At 37.1% G+C, this 24099-nt stretch overlaps 2 protein-coding genes and 1 long non-coding RNA gene across 3 annotated transcripts; 2 read left to right on the forward strand and 1 right to left on the reverse strand.

Moving 5' to 3' along the window:
* Window positions 1–3361: 3361 nt before the first annotated feature.
* On the reverse strand, window positions 3362–6948 carry LOC130709462 (alcohol dehydrogenase 1-like). The gene is made up of 10 exons (XM_057558831.1): window positions 6639–6948; window positions 6037–6173; window positions 5594–5640; window positions 5124–5449; window positions 4614–4696; window positions 4447–4522; window positions 4267–4328; window positions 4083–4178; window positions 3830–3991; window positions 3362–3714 (listed from the first exon to the last, which is right to left on the reverse strand). Exons 1-10 carry the CDS (start codon window positions 6763–6765, stop codon window positions 3598–3600), a joined length of 1233 nt encoding a protein of 410 aa, XP_057414814.1. The 5' UTR covers window positions 6766–6948; the 3' UTR covers window positions 3362–3597.
* Window positions 6949–8676: 1728 nt separating this feature from the next.
* Window positions 8677–10624, forward strand: LOC130748293 (uncharacterized). The gene is made up of 2 exons (XR_009022634.1): window positions 8677–8932; window positions 10371–10624. It is a non-coding gene; the product is annotated as an uncharacterized LOC130748293 (long non-coding RNA).
* Window positions 10625–14551: 3927 nt separating this feature from the next.
* On the forward strand, window positions 14552–16719 carry LOC130709463 (pentatricopeptide repeat-containing protein At5g48910). Its single transcript, XM_057558832.1, has one exon. It carries the CDS (start codon window positions 14572–14574, stop codon window positions 16489–16491), a length of 1920 nt encoding a protein of 639 aa, XP_057414815.1. The 5' UTR covers window positions 14552–14571; the 3' UTR covers window positions 16492–16719.
* Window positions 16720–24099: the final 7380 nt, after the last annotated feature.

A 24099-nucleotide genomic window follows, 5' to 3' on the forward strand; every position in this document is an offset into this window, starting at 1 on the left:
ATCTTGAAAAACAAATATGCTGAATTTTTTAGGTATAATTATTCTAGCTAACTTCATTATTGCTTCTGTCCCCACTTACACCATGCATGTTTTCTAGTCGTCTGTCAATCTCTAAAATCAGATTCTAAGGAACTTTATATGGGCCAAGGACATTGGGTGTCGGGGTTGGCATCTTGTTAATTAGAGCACGATTTCTCATGAAAAAAAGAATGGAGGTATGGGCATGAATGATATGAGTTCCTTCAACCCTTCTTTTCTTGGGAAAGAAGTGTGGCATCTTTTGAAAATATCAAACAAGCTTTAGATGCAAGAATTTGATCATAAATATTTAGCATGTTCATCTATTTTGAATGTGATGCATCAGTCAAACGCACCTCCAGTTTGAAAAGTCATCATCAAGGCATGTGATTGTCTAAAGCACATATTTAAATTCAGTTTGGGGACCAGGAATTGTTCGTTATAGTATAGTGACTGGAGTGGCACCGATGTACATTCCCTGAAACTCCCTTTCATTAACATCTCAAACACATATTTATATCTTCGCGACCTCGTTCAGGATAACTAGTGGTTGTTGGATCAGGTTCACACATTTTGTGGCATGACATGCTTGATCTTTTTGCCAATGTGACTCCTAGAGTTGACCACGACAATGAGGATCGTTGGACCTGGAACGAGAGTGACCAGGGTTGCTAAATTTGTTCAGGATATGTATGCTTGGTTGAACACTCAAACCCATGATGTTCTAGTAAATAATTGTTGGGTTTGAATATAGAAACTAAAACTTGCCAAGAAAGTGAGATTCTTTGTCTAGATTATCATGCATAATTCGGTCCAGTGCTCTCAAAATTGAGAAGATGGTCTCCACTACCTTAGGGACTGCCCACACTCCAATGAGATGTGGCTTAGGATTGGTTCTTCTTTCCTCGGGTAATTTTCTTCAGAAACATCTCAGTTTGAGGGTGAGTTCATGTGCTCGTGGTCAGCATGCTATTTAAGTAATGTGCTCGTGTCATAATAATATGATTTTTGAGCAACATCGTTGGCCGCTAAAGGTGGCTTGGCAAAACATTTGTCATGATCATGATGAGATTATTAGGTACATTCAAAATCAGAATCTTGATGATAAGGTATCTTGGCTGATAATTTAGACTCCCCTGCCAGAAGATTTTGTGAATCTCAACATGGATGGGAGCTTCATGGAGGTAGAAAACTACATGGGTGGTGGTCTTATTCGTAACATTCTTGGTAAGTGGCTTGTGGGGTTTATGAGCTATGCGTAGAAGGAAAACCGTTTCTTAGCTGAAACTTGTGCCCTCTGTGTGTGGCTCACTCTTGCTTGGAGTCATGGTTTCAAAAAGATCATCATGGCGTTGACTATGCAGATTTGATCTCAATTCTGGAGGATGAGGGAGAGCTCTAAACTCGACTCAACTTCTACGATTCTTGTTTATGTCTAAGATGAACCTCCCAGCTCCTGCAAAGAAGAAGGTGTAGGTCTTGAAGGTCGCTAGCAAGGACGTGGAAAAGGTTCTCTCCACCAAGCACCTTCACGAGACCTGAACAGTCAAACTCACAATAAAGCCTCCTCATATTTCTGTCCCATAATAGTTGGAGCCCTAACTTCAACGCAAGAATTTCAGCAGTCATTGAATGACCCCTGGCAAACCCGCAGAGAAACCAAACATCCAGGTTCCCCTTGAATCGCGCACTACTCCTCCCATCCCCATGCGGTTATGAACATGGTTGTAGGCCAAATCCACTGTAAGGGAGTAATAACCACCAGGGCGAGTTTGCAAGCAAGGTTCCACAAATTGCACCTATTCCAGCACCCAATAATTGACAGTGATCTCATTCCTCATTCCTTATCCAGTTATACATGAAATCAACACGCCATTTCCCTTCTCCAAACACCATTTCATTACGCCAACGCAAGAGGCTCCATAAAGCTGCAATGAAAAGGGAGATTCGTTCCCCTCTGATATGTGAGCGATCCATATGCGAATCTCTTGGGCACCAAACTGGGGCCAAGCTAAAGCATTGAACCTCCGCCATATCTTCTGAGAATGACGACAGTCTCGAAGACAATGGAACATGTCCTCTATTGGATGTGAGCATTGAGAGCACGCGGGGGAAACAACGAGGTGACGCGCAAACCTCCGCTCATTCACCTGATTGCATTATGCAACACCGGCCAAATAAAAACATGCCCCTTCTCTGGTGCTTTAATCTTCCAAACCCGTTTCCAATCATCCACTAACGGATCCTTTCTACCGCAATCACAGAGCCACGCATAACTCGCAGTAGCAGAGTATACCCCTGAGGGATTAGAGTTCCACGACCAGCAATCTCGAAGTTGTGTATTTACCCTCGTTCTCATCGACGGGAGAACCCAGGCAAAATTCACATTTGACCTTTTTTAAAAAGTTAATTTAGACGTAGGTTGAAAGAGCTTATGTGAACTTATATTCTAATATAAACATTTGTTTAAGTGTTTAAAAAAATTTATCTAAATAGTTTATGATTTACGTATGAGCTGTTTGAAGCTTATTTTTCATAAGCTGTTAAAGATTAGTTTACAAATAAAAGCTTAAATAAGCTCTTCCGTTAAGGGCTTATATACCTGCTAACTTCACTTCTGTTCAAAATCCTCAAACCCTCTTTTTATTCCTAAATGTACAGATTGTTCGATTCACAATACGGAACGGGTAGTGGTAACGGTAATTTCAATTTTTGCTTTTGAGCTTGCTTGAGAATAAGGGGAAAGTCACTGGGCAAGGTTTCATGGAGGCCAAGTAAGTGTCCTCGCCTATGATAACTTTCTGAAGGAGGCCTAACTTAACCCAAAAGCTAGCTCAAGAGTTAAGGTTTGCACAACCATATATACGCAATTGCTTGGCCACATCTCTAGCCAATGTGGGACTCTAACACACCCCCTCACGTCCAGTGTAGAACATCTGGAGCGTGGAATGAAACGGGTGGCCCAAATATGGGAGATCTCCACAAATGGATCTAGGATAGGGGCCCAGGCCCATGGTCAAACAACCATCAGCTCTGATACCATGAAGGAGGCCTAACTTAACCCAAAAGCTAGCTCAAGAGTTAAGGTTTGCACAACCATATATAAGCAATTGCTTGGCCACATCTCTAGCCAATGTGGGACTCTAACACTTTCTGTTTGCTTGCAATATGAGATTTATGGAAAAGCATTTTTACATTGTATTCTTTGTGGTGGCAAAATGTTCTTGAATAATTGCCACAAAATGGTGACATTAAGGTGCCAACATGATATGCCCACATATATGATAGACTAAAGTTACTGCATAACTTACCAGAAAAATAGTGTAAGAGGAAGTGTTGTTTAGTGGCTGAATTATTTTGTATTTCTCTTGTTATTTTCTACATCTCGTACATATGAAATTAAAGAATGCTGCGTGATCGTTACAATTGCCAAAGAGTCACAATTATTCACCTAATGTCCACTTAATCACTCCAGTAAGCACTAAGTATCTCCATTAACATCAATAAAATCACTCTTCACTAATTAAACATTATTCAACAATGATATTCTAGTATTCCATTTTACCAGGAAAAGCAATTCTAGTTTTCCATGTCAATGATTGTCCTTAAACTTTGCCCCTTAATCATGTAATCAAATGCCTTATTGATTTCTGAGAGAGGAACTCTGTGAGTTATGAACTTATCCAGCTCCAATTTCTGAAGAAAACAAGTAAAGCAAAGGGATATGAGAGTATGAGTTAGCTACATAATTGGATTGCTTGTTGCCTCATACAAATCTATGGCAGTAGAGAGAATCTGAAATTGCACTTACATTGCTCATGAACAAATCTACCACTGATGGAAGCCCTGTCTTAGGCTTGTAGTCCCCAAAGGCAGTACCTGTAAGTGTCTTTCCATCAAGGAAACTATAAGGACTAGTTTTGAAAACTGTATCCCTGCTAGGCACTCCAACAAGGATAGCAAGACCCCATCCCTGCATTGTTCAAATTCTGAAATGTGATTAGCAAAGAAATATAATTTTTTTCATCCAATGAATCAGGGAACTAACTAGTTGGAAACCATACATCATGAACAGAATCTAAAGCAGACATCATGGCATTGACGTTTCCAGTGCATTCTACGCTCCTATCAACACCACCATTTGTCATCTCTTTGAGGACCTAGAGATAGTAACAAATGTTTAGCATGCATGAGACAATATTGTGATCAAAGGGTCTAAATTTAGAAATTTGCAAAGAATACTTCTACCTCGTCAATTGGTTTTTCATGGTCTTTTGGATTTACAAAGTCAGTTAGTCCGAATTTCTTTGCTGGCATTGAGAGATATGCAAGAAAGAAATTGAATTAATCAGATCACTAGTTTCTTTTGCTTCATAAGAGCCAACTTTTTAATGGATGGCATAGTATATTCTTGTCAGTCGTGATTACCTTCCTTATATCTGTCAGGATTCAAGTCAACCCCAATAATCTTGGATGCCCCAGCAATTCGTGCACCTTCAACTGCCTGATAATATAACCACATGTAGGGAGTTCTATAAATGGCATTATTAGTTCAATAAAACCTTAAAAAAAATCTAAAGAAGTTAGATAGTTACAGCTAACCCAACAGCTCCAAGCCCAAATATTGCAATGGAAGAGCCCTTCTTTGGTTTAGCAACATTCAGAACTGCTCCTAATCCTGGAATTTGAAATTTGTTATTATTATGTGAGAAATGTCTTCTATTTGCACACACAGACATATGAGATTGTATCATATCAGAAAACTTTTCTTATGTGAGAAATCTTAGAATTTGAGTTAGGCCTAACTCTACCCCAAAAGTTAGCTCATGGTTGAGGATTGTTCTACCTCAAGACATGCCTAGTCAATGTGAGACATTAACACGCCCCTCACTCACGCCCACAACTGGACATCTAAAGGGTGAAGTTTGTAGAACTAGACATGAAGTGACTCATTTATGGGTGGTGTATACAGAACATGCTTGGATACCATCTTACAATTCAAGTTAGGCCTAACTCTACCCCAAAAGAATTGAGTTAGGTCTAACACGAATTCTAAGAAGAGAGGTAAATCTTAACTACTAGGTGGATGTCTAAATTGTAAGAACCTGTTGAGATGCCACAACTGAGGATGCAAACTTTGTCAAGAGGAGCAGTGGGATCGATCTTTACAACACAGCCAGAATGAGCAACCGTGTACTGGCTAAAAGTAGATGTGCCAACAAAGTGGCTTACGGGCTTGCCGTTAATGGAGAACCTGGACTTGCCATCACTGATCATGACTTCTCGTACTGGATCTATTCTCAGCAAATCACACATGTTGCTATCCTCTGACTTGCAATGTGGGCATTCCCCACACTCTCCCATGAACACTGGAAGCACATGATCCCCTGGCTTCAGGTCTGATACACCATGACCTACACTCTCCACAACACTGGCAAAAACTCCACAATGAGTTATCAGTAGTTTCCATGATATATAATTTATATATATGTTGATATATAGCACAAGTCATGTGTTCATTTACAATAATACTTCATATAAAGATCAATTAATCCATTAAGACATTACAACTTACCCTGATGCTTCATGGCCAAATATGCGTGGAAACATTGGCGGCATACCCTGAAAGCATAGATTAATAAGGGAAGTTAATAAACAAATTAGGTACAGAAGGTAAGATATTAAACTGACAATTCTATGAACAAAAAAGTTTGATCACCATTGTCCATTGTCCATACGGTGGTCCTCAAAGTTTAAGACAATCAGTGGCTAAAAAAATTGCTTAATTTTACAATTAGAACATCACTAATTTTTAAAATTGCGACTACAGTTCCATATGAAATCACAAGTTGTTGATTAGCTTAGAAACCAGAGATGAAATTGTTTCCTTATATAATTTCTAGTTAATTAGCCGCCATTTACTACCCAGTGAGCTAGTGCATGATTATACCACCCAATGAGCTAGTAGTGCATGATTACAGCATGTTACAATCACCCAAATTTTCATGTGTTACCAACCTTGGCTTCCCAAAAATGAAGATCAGTGTGACAAAGTGAGGAATATTTGACTTTGATCCGAACTTCTTTCTCCTGTGGCGGAGCAACCTCCACATTCTCAATCTTCAATGGCTTCCCTGCTTCCCATGCAACTGCAGCTGCAGATTCAAAGAGAGAAAGCCATTACCGATGGAATTTTTGGAATGGAAAAAACCTAAATTAAACTCTTTCTTTCTTAAATGCAAAAGAAATTTCATGAATATAGAGTACCAGTTTCTTCTCTGCATGGTTAATAGTGGAAGTAGCGAAGAAAAAGATGAGTGCTAGCAGCAACACTCACTTTTCAACACTCTCGCTTGATTGATTCAAATTCATATAGAGTCCTACTAAATTGTAAATGAGATTCATATTTTTAGTGGATCTCATATGAATTTTAATCAACTAATGAGGGTGCTGGAAAAATAGTGTTAAAGTGAGTGTTGCTAGCATTTTTCATCGCATTAAATATTGTGGACTAATTATATAATGTGCATGATCTCATCCTAAAGAAGACATGGTAAAGACAAGCAAATGACATGGAATTGAATCGGTCAATAGAAGATTATTTCTAATTCTATTCATACCTTTGCAAGTAATTGCCTTGCCAGCAGTGGAAGACATGTTGCTGGTTAAGACAAAAGATTGAAGCAGTGCATTATTTTGTAAATGCAGGTACTGAAAAGCACCACGTAGCTTCCCAAGACTATACATTTTACTTGCAAAAATGATAAATCTGGTTTCTTTTCCTTCTTCCCAAGACTATGTATGGGACTGGTTTCTTTTCCTTCTTCCCTTTACGTTTATTTATAAGCAAACACGACTCAAGAGGAGGAGAGCATAAAAGAGGAAGTTTATGTTATGATACTCAAAGATTAATTGCAACTAGTTTTGGCAATTTATCTAGCATTAGCAACATTGTAGGAAAATTTACCTTGTCAAATAATTTTTAAATTTCATTTTTCTCTAGCAATCTCTTGTATCGCCTGAATTTTAGTACACTCTGTTCAATGGATGAAATTATCTTAAGAGGTCAAGGAAGCTATTGAAACGGATCGTGAGCAATGGCTAAGAAAGAATGGGAACCAAAAGAAAATTTTAGCCATTTAGATTCTTTTGAGTGAATTATCAAATTGGTCATTGAGTGCTCATAATTTTGTCCGTAAAAAAAGGAATACTTAAATTAGTCCCTTGAAAATATTGGTCTAGATAGCCTTATAGTCATATAAAATGTAGGTCAAGTTAGTTCTTACACAATAATGAATAGCTTGATCGACATTTTACAATATTGGGGACTAAATTGGATAATTCTCTTCCAGGGATGAATTTAACCTAATCACTTGTCACGTTATAGCATCTTGGTAACATTCAAAGTCGTGTGACCATATTTAACAACAACGGCGTCTCACAAATGAATCAAAAAGGTACTGCACAGTCAAAATAAAGCCACATCAAATTGTTCTCAAGTTTCCAATGGCATCCAAAAGAAATTCCCCCTTTGATTAATAACACAAGTCAGGGAAAACGGGGGAAATCATGGAGTTTTAGCAAATTTAGCCTCAGGCTTTTCATCAACTAATTTCTGCTTACATGACCACATCAAGCAGTTTGTTATCCAACATGCTTGGAATGCAACATTAAGAATGGGCTAGTGCTAGTGAAGATTAAATATGTGCTCTTCTCTTAATGTGTTTGGTTCACTGTTGAGAGAAATTAGGAGCTATGAGGAAATAGTGAAGCAATCAAGAGGGGGTCTTGCGGTGTTGGCTTCGGTGGTACACTTAAAAATTGGCACACGGTGGTGCAGTTGAATATATACCTTTAGATATAATAATAAAAAAATCAACGGTTTAGATTTAGATATTTTTAAATAATTTTAAACTTGCATTCCAATATTATCCTTTTCTCTACCGTCTTCGTTCCAGTTCCAAAACTAGCAGCACCGCCAAGAGCTCCGGTGGACGTTGTCATCTCCGACGGTGACTCAAGTAAGCGCCTCCGATCAATTTTCCAGTGACCCAGCAACCTTCTGTGATGCAAATCTACATGGTGGCTGAGTTTCGTGATACCTCTCACTCTCTCTCTCCCAAATCAACAAAAAGGAAAATGTAAGAAAAGAGCTAAAAGATCCAAACTCACAAATCTAGTGATGAAACGAATGAATCTGAATCTGTTTATGCTGCAAATGAAAAAAAGAAGAAGAAAAAGAAATGGGAATGTAAGAAAACCTGAAATTGTTACTGTAAATGTCACCCTCCCTTGATTTTGCTAGCAAAAAAAATAGATTTGATCTGAAAACAAACAACTAGGTCATTAATGGATGGAACAAAAAGGGGAAATATGGAGGGGTATTTTCCAGCGGATGAGAGGCGGTGGAGGGCTGCCGGTGATGATGCACATTTACTTCCTCCATGGATTCCGGCCAACTTGTGATTCATAAAAAAAAAAAAAAATTGGGAAGATGGAAAATATTCATGGGCATTATTGTCATTGACTATTAAAATTAAAGTGTACCACGGTGAGTCACTTTTAAAGTAACCCACCGAAGACGCCGTTGTAACACCCCACTTTTCGTTATTAGGTTATTTATTATTTTATCTTAATTATTATTATGTTATATGGTAATTTGATGAATTATGTGATTATAATTTAAATCTCATGTGATATAGAATAAGATTTAGATAAATAAGTTTGTTAGGTTTTTGTGTGAGTAATTGAGAGTGGGGCCCATTAGTATGACTATTTAAGGGATATGAGTGAATTAGAAAGAGAGAAATCAGAATTTGAGAATTGGAGAAGTTAGCAGAGGAGAAGAAAAGAAGCGTGAAAGAGAGAAGGGGAGAAAAGAGAAGAAAAAAACCTAGAATTTGATCTTCAAGAGGTAAGGGTTTGAATTTATCTTGTATAATTGTAGAATAACAGAGGTTGAGTTTAACATGAAGGAACCCTCATCTTTTTTGAAAATTCAGAACTGAGAGACTGTGTTGAGTGTTAACATGTGGTGAGAAAAATTGATTTTGAGCGAAATTGAGGTTCCGGGGAAAATTGGGTTCTGTTATGTTTTGCCCGCAGATACCCTAACAGTCTGTGTTGTAGAGAGCATAACTCTCTCTACAGAATTCCAAATTGAGTGAAACCAATTTTGTATGAAAGCTAACTCATAGAGCTATGTTGGGTAATATTTTCATAATTTTTCGATTGCTGGTTCAATACCAGAATCATTTGCAAGTTTATTCTGTTTCTGCCCGCAGACACCCTAGCAGCCTGTGTTATAGAGAGCATAACTCTCTCTACAGAATTCCGAATTGAGTGAAACCAATTTTGTATGAAAGCTAACTCATAGGGCTATATTGGGTAATATTATCATAATTTTTAGATTGCTGGTTCAATACCAGAATTATCTGCAAGTTCACTCTGTTTCTGCTCGCAGAAACCCTAACAACCTGTGCTGTAGAGACCATAACTCTCTCTACAGAATTCCAAATTAGGTGAAACCAATTTTATATGAAAGCTAACGTATAAGGCTATGTTTGGTAAAATTTTCATAATTTTTGGACTGCTCATTTAGTACCAGGATTATATGCAAGTTTGCTATGTTTCTGCTTATTTCTGAGATTGATTCTGAAACTGATTCTAGTAATTGATATGAGACATTTGATGATTTTGTGTTGCTATTTTGTCAGTGGAATAGTGAATGATTTGATAATTGTATTGAAGTGTTATTTTGTGCAATTTTGGTGTGATTTCCGTTATGGAATTTGGTGAGAAAATATGTTATATATTTGGGGCTGGAGTGGTCTCAAAATTGCATGTTTTAATTTATGAGTTTTTGCACGAAATACACTTCATTTAGTCAAGAGGCAACGTGTCGGTTTTCATCGGAAAACTGAGGTTTGTCCCAGAACTGGCGTGGTTCTGGAAGTCTGGAGTGGACTTCATTGGTGGTTAACTGTCTGGAGTGGACGCGGTGATACCGCTAAGGTTAACAATTGGTACCACATGCATACATTAGAGTCTCACACACTAAGTTTCACGTTTTCAGTGGTTTTATGTGTTTGGTGATTTGTTGGTGAATTGTTTTGCTGTTGTGGTAAAGTCGAATTATTATTCTTCTTTAAGCTTATAATTTTTCGAAACATTAATAAGAATTGTGAAACTGTCTTGAGAGAAAATATTATAATCACTCAGATTTTAAAGTAAAGGTGAAGAGTTTATAAAGCAGGATCTGAATTGTTTACTTGCTCTTTGTTATGTTATATTTTATACAATGTAAGTTCTTACCCTTCTGTTGGAATGATGTTCTATGCGACATCGCTCAGGTACAGGAGGTAGAGATGTGGCTCATGAGGAGTAGCTTCGGAGAGTCTTAGCTTATGTTATTATTATTATTATTATTATAAAATAAGTGTCTTGCTCTGTAATGTAACACTGGTTAGATATTTTACGTTACTTTTACATTTATGTTGAGAGGATTTTATAATCTCTTCTTATGGAAGTTGTTGAATAATTTTCTAAATGATGGCGATGTCGTACTGTTGACGGCCGAAGTGCTTATGAAATTCAGTTCTGAGTATGATGAATTTTATTGGAATATCATGGAAGATAAACCTATTTAAATAAGTGATTTTATGCATCTTAGGATTATCTGACTGGTTTAGAAATTTCATTGGCAGGAATAATTCATTCTTTGAAAAGCATATGAACTTATAAATTTTCAAACACAATCAGTGTTAATTTTAATGAGTTTTCGTGAAGAAGTGTAATACTCCCTTGATATGTTTTTAAACTCTGATAAACGTTTTTAAATAAAACAATGGGAAAAAGGGGGTGTTACAGCCGTCGGGTCTTGCTTTCTCTTAATGGGTTTGGTTCACTGTTGAAGAAATTAGGTTTTCGAGGGTGATATGAGGGTGAAAATGAAGGAATAAAATGACAGAATTTCGAAGATGCACCAGCATGGGATAGGATAGGAGAGTGCAGTTGCAGCATGCAGCCAAACCTTTTTTGGGCAATTGAGAAGATGTGAATCTTGTGATAGTGATGAGAAGAGAAAGAATTTGTCCAACCCAAGACCTACTAACATGCTTTTGTTCCAAAAATGGTCGGAAGTTGGGATGTCAAAGTTACCCATATTCGTGGATACCCGCGGATAAAAACCCGCTATGGGTAAAATTACTCGCGACCACGGGTATCCACAGATTTATTTAATGGGTATTTCCACTATCCATTTATTAATGGGGCGGTTACGGATATAGAATTATCTATACCCATGTATACTCACCTGATATATAAAATACTAAAATATCTTTATATATATACATAGATGTATATTAAGTCTAATATCTAGTGAATTTGTGTTTGAGTTATAGTTCTCCTTCAAGTAAACTTATACACGGTAATAGTGAAAATAAGTCATTTAGACCCAAAAAAGGGTAGAAAATAGGCTTAATACATCAGAAGGCCCCTGAAATTGTAAAGGGAATCAGTTCCAGGGCCTGAAAAATTTTTGCATCAAATTGGGTCCCTAAAATTTTTTTTTAATTCAATTAAAGCCAAATGTTGCCACCTCTCAATTTTGTCCTAGTCACCAATTTCACGTGGCATTTTTAATTTTTTTAAATTGAAAAATTATAAAACTTTATTTTTTAATTCCAACTCATATTAGTTAAATTTTTCTAATAACCTTTATTCTATTTTTAAATCCTAATCTTTCATCTTCATCCTCTTAATTGTCATCAAGAAAAACCCAGAATGCAAAAATTAAACCAAAAAATTAACATTATCATATTCACCCAAAAATTATAACAATAAGCCAGAATAACTCATTCACAACCATTCATATTCATCTTCATCTTTTGAACTCACATGAAATGATGAAAATAACCCAGCAAGAAACTGAAAATCCAGGAACATCAACCCAAATCCCAACCCCAACCCTCCCTCACGCTCCCCAACCCCAAACCCAACCCCTGAAAACCCGAAAGGCAAACCCTCTAACCCCATCATCAATCTCCCTCAACCTTCATCTTCTTCTTGCACAGTTCAGCCTCCATATCATAAAACCCTCATATCAGAAACAAGGAAGAAGAAAAATGAAAGAGATGGTGCAGATCGAGGTCAGAAACTTAGAAGAATAGAAACAGATTGGCTGGGTCACCTCGGCGGCGTGGCGTGAACGGGGAGAGGAACCGGGTCAGGGTCGAGAGGGTTCGGGTCAGATTTCGGGTTGGAACTGCAATTCCAGTACAAGGGGTTTGTGAAGTCGGCGAAGGTGGACGGGGAGAGGGAGAGTAGCAGGCCGGAGGTGGAGGATGGGGTGAAGCACGTGACTTGCACGGAGGATGCTGCGACATTCGTGGCATCTGCGACAGCCATGGATTTGAGCATGGATGCTTGCAAGCTCTTGTCTCAGACTTCTCTCAGAAGCTCCAAAAGGGGTGAGATTTATGGCTTTGATTATGGTTTAGAGGCTTTGAAGGGATGAAGAAGAACAATGTTTGATGTGGAGGTTTGAGAGCTTGAAGACCAGATCTGAAAAATTTGAGTGTTGCTGGGTTGATGCTGCGTTGTTGAATTTCTAATTAGAAATTGAGGTAGACTTCAATTTAGGGATTTGTTATTAGATTAGGTTAGGAATTAATTAGATTTAGGTTTTTGTTTAGGTTATTATTAGATTAGGATTTTATTAAGTTTTGTTTTCTGCTTATATAATTGAGTTGGATTTTAAAAATAATTTTTAATTAATTTTTCTAATTAAAATAAAAATAAAAAAGCCACATGGTATTGCTGACTAGGACAAAATTGAGAGGTGGCAACATTTGGCCTTAATTGAATTAAAAAAAAATTTCTAGGGACCCAATTTGATGCAAAAATTTTCTAGGCCCTGGATTTGATTCCCTTTACAATTACAGGGGCCTTCTGATGTATTAACCCTAGAAAATAAGTATTTTCCTTCACACATTGATTGACTATAAGTCCAATCTTAAATTTTACTTTTAATATAATTTTCTTTTAAACAAATACATGTGAATTCATTTATATTTACTGGTGTCGGGTGCCCGTGAATATCCACGGGTATTTGAAAATCCGGTTAAACCCCACTTAATGGATATTCATGTGGGTATAGAGCGAATACAAGTAAAAAATTTGCATGTGAAGCAGGTGGTGTGTATATACTATCCATGCCCACCCGTACCCATTGACATCCCTAGTCGGAAGTAAACATATTTTTCCTAAAAGAGTGCAAATTTCATAAGGAGATGAAGATGTTTGTGAGATAAAAAAAATGATATGGATGATTTTGATTTTTAAATTTTTTAATTTTCTGGGTATTTGGGTTTAATGATACAGAAAATGATGGAAGAAGAAGATGAAGATTATGAATTTTCTGGTCTTTATTTTAATTTTTTTAATTTACTTGTTTGGTTTAATTACATATTTGTTATTAAAACTGTTACTTTTTTTTACGGAAAATCTAGTAAGGGACCAAAACTGTTAATGGAGACTAACGTGGGGCAGTAAAATGTTATTTTTATACTTTAGGGACTCCGTTTGCACATTTTTCAAACCTGAGGGACAAAAAATGCTAATAAACCATTATAATTCATTAATATATCATGTCATAAATTAAATTTGAATTTAAAAATAATTTAATTTTTTTTGAAATGAAATGAAAAAAAATATAAAAATATTTTAAATGGTAAATAAAGAAATGTGATTTTTTTTTGTAAGTAGGAAAATTAAACAACAAAACTAAAGCTCGCCTAAATCCTTAGCCAACAAAGGCAACACCAAGGAAAGATGATCATCAAGGTCAGTAACAGCGCATTGCAAAAGAACTCTCATTCTGGCTAGACAATCCGCAAGCTCATTGGCCTCACGAGGGATATAACGAATGCGAACATCTCAATCCCTTGCAAGGAGAAGGTGAATATCCATAAGAGCACTCCCATACATGTGAAAACTGAATCCATCCTACCTAGAGCAGTAACAAGATCTAGACAATCCACACCACAAATAACTTTCTTCCAATTTTTTCTCCAAAGGAATTTCAATCCCAAAAGCAAAGCTTGAGTTTCAGCGAACAACAAATCACCACCAACTGCGCCGGCGTAAAATCCTCCAAGCCACGTTCCGGAGGAATTATGTGTAAAACTCTTTTGGTGACAAGTGTATAAAAATTAGAGTTTAATGGATATGCACTGACAGTGTAAAATAGTTTTACACAGACATCCAATTGAATTCCGCCAAATCAGAAAATATATTATTCTTTTAATTAAAATTAAAGTCAAATGTAATTATCTCTCCTATGTGGCATGCTTTGATTGGATGACTGTGTAAAACTATTTTACACTGTAAGTGCATATCCATTAAACTCTAAAAATTAAGTAATTTGAAGTGATAAAATTTATTTTGGACAAGCATATATTAACAATTATAAAGACCAAAGAAAGAAAAAATATCCATATAAATTCTATTTCCTCACAACATTTACATTATCTACACTTTTCTCTTTAGAAAATGAATTCTCTTACATTGAAGCCCAAAGCAATACCTTCTCATCCACAGCTTCTCGTCCCAGAAATCAGAACATGCAAAACCATTCGAGAATTGAAGCAAGTTCATGCCTTCCTTATCAAAACAGCTCGAACACGTGATATCACAGTGGCAACTGAGCTCCTCAAGCTCTGTGCAACCTCTGATTTTCGTGACCCCGGTTACGCCCTCTCAGTGTTCGACCAAATGCCTGAACCAAATTGCTTTGCTTGGAACACTGTGATAAGGGCACTTGCTGAAGAAAGCAATGCTGATGGATCCTTAAATGCCATGTTGCTGTTCAGTCGAATGTTGTATGATGGAATGGCGGAGCCTAATAGGTTCACCTTCCCTTCTGTGTTGAAGGCTTGCTCGGTTGCGGCAAGGTTGGAAGAAGGGAAGCAGGTTCATGGTTTGGTTGTTAAGTTCGGATTGGATGATGATGAGTTTGTTGTCAGTAATCTGCTGAGGATGTATGTGTTGTGTGGGAGTGTGGAGGATGCCCATGTTTTGTTTTCCAGGAATGTTGGTGGTGTTGATGATATGAGTAGAGTTGTAACAGATAAGAGGAGGCAAGAGGCTAATGTGGTTCTATGCAATGTGATGGTTGATGGGTATGTGAGAGTTGGGAACCTTAAGGCTGCTAGGGAACTGTTTCACAGAATGCAGCAGAGAAGTGTGGTTTCTTGGAACGTGATGATTTCTGGCTATGCTCAAAATGGGTTTTTCATGGAGGCCATAGAGATGTTTCATAAGATGCAGATGGGACATTTGTCGCCGAACCGGGTGACTTTGGTCAGCGTGCTGCCTGCAATTTCACGCCTTGGAGCACTCGAGTTGGGGAAATGGGTGCATTTGTACGCGGAGAAGAACAAGATTCGGATTGATGATGTGCTTGGCTCTGCTCTTGTGGATATGTATGCCAAGTGTGGAAGCATTAAGAAGGCAATTCAGGTCTTTGAGAAGCTTCCTAGAAATAATGTTATAACTTGGAATGCGATCATAGGTGGTCTTGCCATGCATGGTAAAGCCAACGATGTGTTTGATTACTTTTTAAGGATGGAAAGAAGTGGAGTATCCCCTAGCGATGTTACATACATAGCCATCTTGAGTGCATGTAGCCATGCAGGTTTAGTGGACAAGGGAAGATCATTTTTCAGTGAAATGATCATTGTGGCTGGATTAGAGCCTAGAATAGAACACTATGGTTGCATGGTTGACCTCCTGGGTCGCGCTGGTTATCTCAAAGAAGCTGAGGATCTTATATTGAACATGCCAATAAGATCGGATGATGTCATATGGAAGGCCTTGCTTGGTGCTTGTAAGATGCATAAAAATATCGAAATCGGTAGGCGTGCAGCGGAGGTTTTGATGAAATTGGCACCTCATGACAGTGGGGCATATGTGGCTCTCTCCAACATGTATGCCTCATCAGGGGATTGGGATGCAGTTGCAGAGGTGAGGTTGATGATGAGAGGCTTAGACATAAGGAAAGACCCTGGATGTAGTTGGATTGAAATTGATGGTGTCATTCATGAGTTTCTTGTTGAAGATGATTCCCATCCTAGAGCCAAAGAAATACTCTCAATGTTGAAGGAAATTTCGCACAAGTTGAGCTTGGAAGGTCACATGCCAGATACCACGCAAGTCTTTCTTAAGATAGATGAGAAGAATAAGGAGAGTGTGCTGCACTACCACAGTGAGAAAATTGCAGTTGCGTTTGGCTTAATTAGCACATCCCCTAAGACACCAATTCAGATTGTGAAAAATTTGCGAATATGCGAGGATTGTCATTCTTCAATGAAATTAATCTCAAAAGTTTATGAGCGTCAGATAACTATTCGAGATAGGAAGCGATTTCACCATTTCGAGCATGGTTCATGTTCTTGTATGGACTACTGGTAGTTTTGAATTGAAGTCCTTGGCAACAGAGTTGCCTGTTGGTGGATGTAACTACTTTAGTATATACTATATTGTCCTAACTCTCACTAACTTCCCTTGTCCTTAAAATAGAGCTTGAGTATTTATTAATTAATGTACAGCAAAAGGCATTGTTGTCATTCTTTCTTCAGAACTGAAAATGTGTTTTTCTTTTGGCCCTACTGCACTAAGCCACTGCTGAGATTGACCTGTATATGTGAAATTCATTCGACTAAGCGACTGCTAATTTTGATAACTTTAACTTACGGTTGATCTCACAATGAAATAAGAGAACAGGTAATGGAAGAACAGAGAAGGTTAAAAGTGATTGAGAAATAGTTGCCTGAGTTAGCTATTTTAAATCATTAATGACTAGTGTAACACCAAATAGTTTAGACACCAACTATTTACCTAACCATGTCTCAGGGTTAGCTCAAGTGGTAAGAATTAGGGGACGTAAGGGTCGGGTTGGATGAAGGGTGAAAGTTCTAGGGTTCAAACCCTGAGGAGGGACTAATTTACTAACATTACTAACAACTAACATTTTCGTATTAAGAAATATTACCTAACCATGAGGCTGCTTTTAAAAAGTTACGCTGGTGAGGGACAAAAATCAAAATTCGCTTAAAGTTCAGGGATCACAAACATATTTAACCCTAATAAGAATAGAGACCACGTTCTAGACAATCATAAACTCTTGTACTTTTTAAGTTAAATTTTTTTCTTTGTCCATATCTATATTAATTATGTGCATTTCATTAAATTTTGGATTAATTAAGGTTTTGGTCCCTGTGTAATCAGTGAAGTTTGAAAATGATCATCCATCAGAGTAAAGTTTGGATATAGTCCTGAGTGTTTGAAAAACTAACCAGCTTTGGTCCTTCTCGGAGGTAGTAGTCCTACCAACTTGCCATGTCGCCTCACCGGAGTGAGGTAGCATTGACACGTGTTAATTGAAGCTGAAATGGAATTTTAAATTTTTACTTTAATTAAAAAATTTCCACTTGTGTAAAAACATAATTAATTTTAATTAAAATTGTTAATTACAAATAAATTAAAACGTCTTTATCTTCTTCGTAACAAAACCCATAATCTCTTCTTTATCTTCATCTCTTCGACTCTTCAGGGGAAAACCTCATAACCCTACATTGAAATTAAAGTCTGGCAACCCAGATCAAGCAACCATGGTAAAATAACTCAGAATCAGGCAACCCAGACCAAGAAACTTTTCAGATTCAGATAATAAATCTATCTTTCTCTTTCCTCTTTGTTAAGCAACAAAAACCCACAAAAATAAACCTTTCAGATTCAAGCAGCCATGGCAGGTGAAGAAAGAGATTTGCAGAGAGAAAGAGATCGAACTGGGTCGAGAGATAAAGGGAAAAATCATGAACAACAAGGGCTGCACGAAAATGGTGGTGATAGCGAGAGCATGGTGGAAGCCACCGAGAGAGGCTTGAACCTCCTTGATATGGCAGTGAGTGGAAGGCATTAGTTTTAACACCCCCTTATTAATCTCACACCCTGCTTTATTTTCTAAACTCTCTTAATACCCTCTCTTATAAAGAGATAATCAAAGTGTGAAATACGAACAACAGTGATAAAATGAAATTTTCACACTTACTAACTGTGAAACTCACTAACTGTGAAATTGTTTCACACTCACTAAGTGTGAAATGCTTAAAACGAAAGGAAGAAGATGAAGAGATAATGAACATACATCGGTTCACACAATTGTGTTTCACACTCAAGCGTGTGAAACACAATTCAGATTCACACTCAAGAGTGTGAATGGACCAACTGTTGAAAATTTTATTTTCAATTTTAAATATTTTATTTTTAAAATTTTCATTTCACACTCAAGAGTGTGAAACACAATTTAATTTCACACTGAAGAGTGTGAAATTGTTCTGGTTCTGTGTCTAGAAAACTTGTGCTTGACCTTCTGTAGAACACTTGTAATTCACACTCACTAAGTGTGAAAATGTTTCACGCTCACTAAGGGTGAAAATGTTTCACGCTCACTAAGTGTGAAACGCTGAAAACGAAAGAAATAAGGTGAAGAGAGAATGAACATATCTCGGTTCTCACTTACAAAATGTGAAATGTTTCACACATATTAACTGTGAAACGTAGCAACGAAGAAAACCATGAGATGAGTGTGAAAGTGAAGGGTGGTGTGACAAACGAAGATGATGGTGGTGATAAGGTAGGAAAAGAGATATGTTTGGCATAAAATTAAATTTTAAGGGTATTTGAGTCATTTTGGTGCAAAAAGGAGGATGTGAGATTAATAGAGCGGGTGTTAAAACTAATGTCCATTTGTGGAGTGTGGTTCTTGATAAATGTTAACTTTGGGAGATTCAATTTATTGAATGTGCCTTTATCTCTTACAAGTGATGCCACATTCTTGTACATTTCAATTTTATGTTCCATCTTAGCAAGACTCCAAAACGTTTCTTGTTTCAGAGTCCCACTGTTCCAATTTGGAGGTTGTTCGAGGATAGAAAAGAAATAGCTTTTTTTTTTTAATTTGTGCAAGAACTTTGAATTTGTATCTGTAAAAGTATAAGGACTGGAATTGCTAAATATGAAAGTTCAAGGCTCAGATTGTAATAATTAGTTAGTCAGTTAGAAATGAGCTGGCATGACAACTAATATGGTTAGTTAGAAAAACATAATTAGTTAGAGTAGTTCATCAATAGTTAGCACTATAAATAGTGTTCTTCTCTTGTAATCATATTCATTGAGTGGAAAATTTGTTCATCTTCTTCTTCACTCTTCTTATCTGAAATCTTTGATGGTATCAGAGCCCTAACAAGGTTTTACCATCTCAAGCTTCCAATACAATGGTGCGCCAAGCACAAAACAACAACAACAATAGAGGAAACCAGATGCAGCATGTGGTTCAAGATCCAGCTCAGAATCCGATTTCACCTTACTACATACATTCTAGAGAGAATCCTTCTGCAACGATGGTGAATCCCCCTCTGAATGGAAGGAATTACAATTCCTGGTCAAGATCGATGAAGCGAGCGCTTGTTGCAAAGAACAAGTTCAGGTTCATCAGTGGAGAGATACCGTTGCAGTTCCAGGAGATGCAAACTATGAAGCATAGGATCGATGCAATAGCCTGATTCATTCATGGATTCTCAATTCGGTAACACCTTCCATTGCTAATACCTTAGTTTTTTTTGTAGAAAATGCGTGTGATGCATTGAAGGATTTGAGAGAGATGTTTCCGCAAGGAGATCTTGTTAGGATAGCTGAATTGCTGAATGAAATCAGTTCTTTGAAGCAAAACACACTTTAAGTGAATGATTACTACACTGAAATCAAACCAGTTTGGGAAGAATTGGAGCAATATCGCCCAATTCCACAATGCAAATGTGCAGTACCTTGTCGTTGTGAAGCCATAGAACATGTCAAAATGTTCAGGGAACAAGACAATGCAATCAGAATTTTTTTAGGGTTGAATGAGACTTTTGGTGTTTTGGAGTCTCAAATTCTGATATCAAATCCACTACCTCCAATTGCTAAGGTGGTTTCCTTGGCAATGCAACATGAAAGACAGTTAGAATCTGAAGAGAATGAGGATTCTAAAGCTTTGGTGAATGACAAACGCACTGTCGCGGGTGCGTGTCAAAGTATTCTGCTTTGAATGCAGTACAAGGTGTTGAACACCAGGATCTATCTCACAAGGACTTGGTAAAGTATTAATTGATATTAGAGTAAAACAAAACAATTAAAAAGGGGGTTTGTTTGAATTGATTGAAAAGTAACAAACAGAAATTAAAAGAGATTTAAATCAGATAAGAGAAAGTGTTAGTCATCAGATTATAACATTCAATTGTAACAAACCTTCATTGGTTACAAAAGATTAATTCTTTCTTATTAATTTACTAATTCGTGAGAACTAGTTAACTAAGCGGAAATTAATTCACAATTTCATAAACTAAGCGATTAAGAAACAGTTACGAACTAACATGAACTAAGCGAACATGCATCAACTCTTATTTCTAAATTTACGGAATTAAGCAAACTCTAGGTCAGAAATATAGATGAAGAGAGTTAATGAAGGAAGAATTCGCATTAAGAACAAAACCTCAAGTTTGCAAACACAAGAATATTAAAAACCCTAAGACTAACTAAGGAGTTTAGCAACTCATACTAGAAAAGAGGGAGAGATAGGAGGTGGTGGTGAAGTTGTGTGAGATGGTGATGAGGTGGTCTTAAAAAAAGCCTAAACCTCACTTATTTATATTAATAATCAACTTCTCCTCCAAGTAGCAATCCTTGTTATCTAAATCTTCACAAAATCGGGCTCACATAAAGGAGTAAGCTGCTTAACAATCAGGTATTCGCGGGTCCCACAAGAAGTTTGAATCTTTAATCGAGGTAAACATGAGAGTTGTAGCTCTTTAAGTCAGCTTCACGGGCCTTCAATTTGATCCTAATTCAGAGTTTTGTACCCCAAGATATGATCATTTTAGTGCAGACTGTTCCAGACTCGTAGGATTAGCGATAACACTTTGTAAGGACATTCGGACCATGTTAGAGGCTGATTCTCGAATTGTGATGAACATGAAAGTTGTAGGGATTTGAAATAGCTTTCCAACGACATACTATTCACCATATTTGGATATTTGTAGCTCCATATTCAACTTATTCTAGCAAAACAGTCACAAAAACTAAAAGTGTAGAATTACGCACTTTTCCATGATTAATCCAAATAAGTACTAATGGTCAAAACATGGCTAAGTCATAACAATTAAGCACAAAATTATATACAATGAAGCTTAGAAATGCACACATAAAATGCATCAATTATGCGTTTATCAGTGAATATGGCAAAAGGGAAGAAATCATATAGCAAAGGAAAAGCTCAAAACTCAAGCACAAGTTCTGGCTACAAGAATACTGGAAAATGTTGCACACATTGCAAGAAACTCGGGCACACAGTGGACATTTGTTATAGATTGCACGGCTATCCCACTACTTACAAACCTAAAATTGCTACTAATGTTGTTAGCCATGCTAATAACGTTTCAGGAAAGTATGATTCTGATGATGATCAGGAAGAAGCTTCAGCAACACAGAAGGACAATGCAGATTTGTTTACTGCAGATCAATATAAGAGGATAATGGCAATGATTCAACAAGCTACTGTAGTTTCTCATAAGAATAATGAACAAGGAAGTGCTTTTGCAAATCATGTGATCAAGGCAGCATTTCATGGAGCAGAGACTTCAGGACAAGGTAAGCATTTGGTCTTATCTTGCTCACAATAGTATGATAGTAAGGACTGGATTGTAGACTCAGAAGCAAGTGATCATATTTGCTTTAACAAGGCATGCTTTAATACATTTAGCATAATAAATCATGTTAATGTGAGATTGTCAAATGGATTATCCATACAAACTTGCTATGCTGGAACAGTTAGTATTACACATCTAATTCTGCTGAAACATGTGCTCTATGTGCCTGAATTTACATACAACTTAATTTCTGTTCACAGACTGGCTAAAGGAAACAATTGTGAAGTTATATTTGGTGAATTCACTTCTAGTACCTGTTTTAGTATACATAATATGCCTAGTAGAATAAGTGAATCTAGCAAAGTAGTTCCACCTGGTGCATTGTGGCATTTCAGGTTAGGACATCTTTCATAGGATAGAATACAAGCTTTAAATGCTTTGTATACTTCTATTGATGTAAGCAATCATTTAGTTTGTGATATTTTTCATATGGCAAAGTAGAAAAGAAAAATGTTTCATGATATTCTACATAATGCAAAAGAGAATTTTGATCTCATACACAAGGATATTTGGGGACCAATTGGAGTCTCTTCAATTCATCATCATAGATATTTCTTAACTGTGTTGGATAATCATAGCATATTTGTTTGGATTGTTTTGCTCAAACACAAGAGTGAAGTTCAGCAGCAGATTAAGAATTTTGTAGCTCTTGTTAAGACTCAGTTTAATCATCACATTAAGGTCATTAGAAGTGATAATGGTCCTGAGTTTCTTATGTGTGACTTCTATTATGCTCATGGTATTATACACCAGACGAGCTGTGTCAATACCCCTCAGCAGAATGGGAGGGTAGAGAGAAAACATCAGCACATACTTAATATATCTAGAGATCTCCTTTTTCAATCAAACTTACCTAAGAAAATGTGGAGCTATGCTGTTTTACATGATGTGTTTCTCATGAATAGGATTCCAAGTAAAATACTAGGAAATAAATCACCATATGAGATTCTTTTTGGTGAGAAAGCTGATTTACAAATGATAAAAGTAGTTGGTTCATTATGTTTTGCTAGCATCCCAAGTTCCAACATATCTAAACTAGATTCAAGGGCTAGAAAATGTGTTTTCTTGGGATTCAAGCAAGGAATCAAAGGCTATGTTTTGTTGGAATTAGATTCACATAGTGTCTTTCTCTCCAAAGAAATGATATTCCATGAGGAAATACTACCTTACAAGAGCACAACATCATCTCCTTGGACTTGTTAGGATCTACAAGCTCAAAATCAAAGTATCTCCTCCACTACACCTGATATTTCAGAGGAGACACTTGGCACACAAGGGCCTACATCTGATCATGAGGGCATACTTAATGCAGAGTTAACTTCTTCTCCTCAATCAGAGGGTCTACCATCTAAGCAAGATGGTTCACATGAGACAGAAGTTGAAGAGAGTGCTTCATCTGTTAGACAGTCTAAGAGCCCTGTCAAGAGACCAGTGCATCTGCAAGATTTTCACTATAATTCACTACCAACCAGAAGCACTACATCTCATAGTATTATCAAGCATTACTTAGATGAACAGCTATCTAATACTCATGAATCCTATGTTTTAAACATTTCCTCAGACCAAGAGCCAACCGGTTATGCAATACAAAGTCATTATCCACATTAGCAAGAAGCTATGCAAGCAGAGATAGCAGCTTAAGAAAAGAATGGCACTTGGAAGATAGTAGATTTACTTGAAGGGGTGAGACCTATAGGCAATAAATGGGTCTATAGAATAAAGAGGAATACAGATGGTACACTTTCTAGATACAAAGAAAGGTTAGTAGTCAAAGGGTATAACCAAGTAGAAGGACTGGACTATTTTGACATTTTTTCACCAGTAGCAAAACTCACTAATGTTTGAATGGTCCTGGCTTTAGTAGTAGCAAAGAACTGGCATCTTCATCAGTTAGATGTAGACAATGCATTCCTGCATGGTACACTAGAAGGAGATTTCTACATGAGCATACCAGCTGAATTTTTCCCAAATAAGTCTAATCAAGCCTGCAAGTTGTTGAAATCATTGTATGGACTCAAGCAAGCCAGCAGGAAGTGGTATGAAAAATTTTCCTCTCATCTTAAAGGTCTTGGTTATGCACAGACTGCTTTTGATCACTCTTTGTTTGTTAAGTTCCAAGGGGAACACTTCATTGGTTTACTAGTTTATGTTGATGATGTGACTCTATTTGGAAATTGCATAGCAGAATTCCAAGTAGTAAAAGATTCATTGCATGAGGCTTTTGGTATAAAAGATTTAGGTGTTCTAAAATATTTCCTTGGCTTGGAGGTGGCAC

The sequence above is a fragment of the Lotus japonicus genome, chromosome 3 (genome assembly GCF_012489685.1).
Source record: "Lotus japonicus ecotype B-129 chromosome 3, LjGifu_v1.2".
NCBI classification, from domain to species: domain Eukaryota; kingdom Viridiplantae; phylum Streptophyta; class Magnoliopsida; order Fabales; family Fabaceae; genus Lotus; species Lotus japonicus.